Here is a 5,232-nt window from a genome sequence, read left to right on the forward strand (position 1 = left end):
AATTTAGCATCCCCAGGGGTCTCAAGTCTTCCTATAATCATAGACATGTGTTGAATTTGGTTCTAATCTTCAAAGAAAATTGAATTTAAAATTCGCATCTCTCCATGGACAAGTGTCATGTAGACTTACACTTTGGCAGATCAATATTCCACCTATTGAATGAAGGGACAAGAATCCTCCTAAGACTAATCATAGATGAGAACTAATATCAAGTCTAATTATCTCGGGCTCAATAGGCATGTGAATATTATAAATCCTAAAGTGATCAATTTCCTTAAGTCTAGAATTCTCACGAATATGAGTGTTGTTATCAATTTTATGAGATTGGTTCTATTTAGGATCTTAGGATCATATTGATAGAGCTTAATCACTAAGGTTAGTGATGAACACAAAGATTCTTGTAATATTTATCAACATATTTTTAGATTTGATTTTGAGAAGGACAATATACATATGTTTTATTGGGGACATATATCAACTATGGATTTATATTGAGACATCTATGATGAAGTATTCCAAATGATCTAGATTGAAACAAGGGTGGCCATAGATGACCATCATCCAACATGAAACATGGATAGCCAAAAATCACTAGTCTCTACATAATGCTAGCTATATAGGTCCAATAAGGCCTCAAGATCGTTCAACATTTTAATCCCTAAAATCTTCCTTATCATTATCTCACATACATATTATGTTATAACATATCACACTAATATATGAGGATTACAACTTAAAAATGACACCATAAGACTGAAAAAAAATTATAAACATAAAATGACATGTTCACACATTAAAAACACTAGATTCTAACCCATCTAAATTTCATTACAATTTAAAAATATTGAACTTCAACTTAGACGTAATCCTTCCTCAAAAGTTTATCGTTTTTAAAGACTCCTTCATTTTTGTTCACCCAGTGAGAACATTCACATCCATAAGTATTCATATATTCAACAACCTTCGCCTAAAGGCTTCTCCTACCAGTTATATACTCTTCTATGCTAGCATAGCGTATTACATTGTCCATCGCTTACGCTATGAAGATTTTAAAACAGTCCCAGATAATAAATCATTCCAAACAGGCAAGGTCTGGCAGGCATATGGAATAATTCCAAATCAAGAATACATATAAAGCTAATTAACTGTACTCCAAACATAAACCTACTGAGCCTTATCCGACACAGCCATGCTCTTCATGTGATCCACCAGCTCCCGGATAACTGCATGCCGACGTCCTCCATTAAAGACGATCACACCACGGAGCGCTTCCACCCTCGACCGAATCTCTGCACCTCTCTTATCATCACCCATCACCGTATTCACCGCTTGACAAACATCCTCTCTGCGAAAAAGCCCCTCCTCGGTCCTTTCCACTTCAACTCCGGCGTTCAATTCCCGAGCTATATGTCGACAGTTAAGTCCCTGATCGTTCCGCAGCGGAATAAGAACCAGGGGTAACCCGGAGTAAAGCCATGCTTCCATCACCGAGCTCCACCCGCCGTGGGTAACATAGCTCCCCACGGAAGAATGAGAAACGATGCGCTGCTGAGGCACCCACCCGCCAATCACCATCCCTCGTTCACGGGTCCGCCCTTCAAAACCCTCCGGCAGAAACGACAATGGAGTCCGAGTCCCCTCCGAAGATCTCAATGACCAGAGAAAGGGCCGGCCAGTGTCCTCCAGTGCAAACGCCAGCTCCGTAATTTGCTCTGCCGACAGAAAGGACTCACTTCCGAAGGCCACAAACACCACCGACGAGGCCTCTTGTTTGTCCAGCCACTTTACCAGTTCATGATCTCCATCCTCATCCTCCACGCCCACCCGGCCCTCAAGCAGCATTAATGGACCCACGGAAATCACAGGCTTTCCCGTGATATGACTTAGATATTGCAGATACTTGTCCTCCTCTTCAAAACACGACTTTATGAGTATTCCCCACGAGTACTGGTATCCCAGCTCCGACACAGTAGGACCTTGATGGCTGGCCATGAACAATCTCACCATCTGGCGGGCTTCGAACGGATGCATTGAAATAGCCGCGGAAGGATAGCCAGGAGCCGGGCGACTCAAATCCTCGGGCGTTTTATCCACTCCATTGACGGGCCTGTGCTTTGAATGGCTGAGCACGTAGCTAAATGCCGCAGGACTGTAGACAGAGAAGGCGAGGGTGTGAATTCCCAGCTCAGCGGCAATGGGCGCAGCCCACACGGCCAGGAGGTCGTGGATCAGAAAATCTGGGGAAAGGCTGCGCAACAGGGTCTCCAAGGGCCCTGCTAATTTGTCGAATGCCTCGTGGAGGAGATGTGCGATTTCTGGTTCAATGTCCGCTGTGCATTCGTCGCCTGCAGGCAGGCCGTCGACAGAGGGCAATGGTATCTCCAACAGCTCGATCGAGTCCCCAGGCTGTAAGCGTTCTTTGATACGGGATATATTCACAGGAGTTGACAGTATGGAGACCTTGATAGCCTCGTGCTTTGCTAGGGTCTTTGAGAGATTGAAGAAAGGAGTAATATGGCCCTGTGCCAGCCATGGTAGCATCACTACCTCTACATGTTTCCGCTGGGAGTCCATCTGTGGATTCACTTCTTATCCGCTTGTGCTATGTGGGTGGTACTGGCTTTATAACAGTAGAGTTACATCTTTACAAGACTAGAATTTTTTGGAGGATGTCTTGGTCCGTTGGGCGGGCTTAACTTCAATCACGAGTAACCTTTACTGCATTACACATACAACTGATCATTACGTGTGCATGCTTGACCTACTTTCTCGTGTTGGCTATCTTGAGGACACCCTTAACATTATCATCAAGATGCTAGTTTTCTTGCTGCCTGCAGATCACATGAATATGGCCTTAGGAGTATTTATAACAACGCTACTTTTTTACTTGGATCTTGAATAAACTTTGATTGCCAGGGAGTCTATTTTTCCGTCACACAGTAACATTCTAGACACCTTACCACAAATTCCACGATTCGATTCTTCATTCTAGGATAAGAGTATTCACTTTTCATTTCTCGACATATTTGATCAATTCTAGGGTGTGCTATTTGTGAGGTTTTGAGCCCTTCTTAAAAGATTAAATCATTTATTTTTAACTCTTCTATAATCATATTATACTATTTAAATTATATAATTCTATCTTTGAAGGAATATTCACCATTCAAACAAATTTCCATAGATTTTGTTTTGTCTAATTATATTACACTTTCTCGAAGATTTTCATCATACTCTTGTTCTACCCTTATTAAGTTGGTCTAACCATTATGCACATTGATTATGACATTGACACGTGGTATTTTTATTTAAGCATGAAATATTCTATTTTCCTTTTCTTGAATACATGATATTCCAAAATTATATTTAATTACTTTCATGAACTAGTGTTAAATATTTGATTATTTGAATAAGTATTCCAAACCTAGATAATCTACTTTTAGCTTAAGATAACACCTAATCAAATTCTGTCACCATATTTTGATGCCATATAAAGCTATTGTTAATTTGAGGTTATAAGTCTACTAATTCATCTCATGATATTTTAGTTCTAGAGACTCATATACAATAACTCATTTTTTTTGCATTGTTTTTCAACCTAGTCCTCCTTTCAAAAAATCTATATAGTCCACAAAGTCCTCCTCCATGTCCAAAACTACAATAACAATAGTAGGCATTAGCCTTTAACTTTTTATTTAAATGTTCTTATACAACTATTTACCACAATTGCACTATTACAAAATGTAATAAAAATGTGCATCCCTCTAATGACTAGTAACCTTTACTGCATTACACCTACAACTGATCATTATGTGTGCATGCTTGACCTACTTTCTTGTGCTCGCTATCTTTAGAAGACCCTTAAAATTATCATCAAGACACTCGTTTTCTTGCCGCCTGTAGATCACATGAATATGGCATTAGGAGTATTTATAAAAATAGGTTATTTGTGGAGGCACCTATAGTTGTGGTTAGCCTATGAAATTGGTTCATCCAATTTAAAACCTTCTCATACATCAGAGTGGGTGGCTTTAAAAAAATAATCCTATAGACTCCCCAACTATACAAGTGACAAGATTATTTTGTTAGAAATGTGTAGATAAAATGTTAAGATATCGAGATTGATCATTTTTAGATATGAGCCTTCAACAAAAGAATTATGGGTTGATTGCCTTGATGAACATGAAGTCAAGGTCAGAGATTATTATATAGTGGAAGTTCTAACTCTTGTTTAGTGGTACTTTGGATTTAAATTTTCTATGACCATGCATAAAGATGGAAATTTCCTATGCCATTCCTATAATAGGAATAAGGTTTTCAATCATCCCCTGGACAAAATTGACTAGTCAATACTAGATGATACTTCCATTGAAGCCAAAACTAGAGTGGTGATTAAAAGAACAAGAAGTTTGTTGAGGCATCTATATCAAATGGATTATATTCATCTTTAGTAATAGAAAAGTCATAAAGTGATTTTGGATCAAGAGGAAGCTTCATTTGTTTGGAAAAATGGAAGAAGAATATGAAAAATAAGTTTCTTGTGATGTATTTATTTGTGGATGAAGAGGAAGAATAAGTTGAAGAGAAACCTTTGATAAGAAAAATAAGGACTAGATCCTCTATAGTGTAGGTATCTTAGGTGCTACCTACTCTTCTAGTCCAATATCCTATTCCTTCACTTCCTCCTCCTTTGTAAGTCCCAGTTGCTCCAAGAGGTGAACATTCTGAAATAGTAGGTTGAGGAAGAATAAATATGCATTAATAAGGTACAAGAAGAAGAGCATGTTCTTACAAGAGCTTTAGAAGAAGATTTATTTCAATATGATGTGTCATCATCCAAGAAATATTCAAATACTATAATTCAAATGGTCACTCCTTTACCTCTTTCTTTATCCACCCTTCCAAGATAGGTAAGTCCACCCAAATAGAAAATAGTAGGAATATCAACTAAATATTTGGGTTGCCAATTTTTCTAAGTTTCATATAATTATGAAAAGAAAAAAAAAAACAATCCTACTTAAAAATATTTTTCAAGGTTTGTGTAAATATTTATCTCAGAAACAAGAAAGAGATCAAGGACAATTTCCATCATTCATGTGAATTCTTAAGGTGATATGATTGGACAAGTTGAAACTACCATGTTTGACAAAAATATGGTTCATATGCATCCAATAAATTATTAGGCCCAGACCATCAATGATAACCGTCATGCGAGAGAGAGAGAGAGAGAGAGAG

At 38.2% G+C, this 5,232-nt stretch overlaps 1 protein-coding gene across 1 annotated transcript; it reads right to left on the minus strand.

Moving 5' to 3' along the window:
- Positions 1-880: 880 nt before the first annotated feature.
- Positions 881-3,020, minus strand: LOC131068632 (anthocyanidin-3-O-glucoside rhamnosyltransferase). The gene has a single exon (XM_058003864.2). It carries the CDS (start codon positions 2,572-2,574, stop codon positions 1,165-1,167), a length of 1,410 nt encoding a protein of 469 aa, XP_057859847.2. The 5' UTR covers positions 2,575-3,020; the 3' UTR covers positions 881-1,164.
- Between the last annotated feature and the right edge of the window lie 2,212 nt (positions 3,021-5,232).

This window comes from Cryptomeria japonica, chromosome 6 (genome assembly GCF_030272615.1).
Source record: "Cryptomeria japonica chromosome 6, Sugi_1.0, whole genome shotgun sequence".
NCBI lineage: Eukaryota > Viridiplantae > Streptophyta > Pinopsida > Cupressales > Cupressaceae > Cryptomeria > Cryptomeria japonica.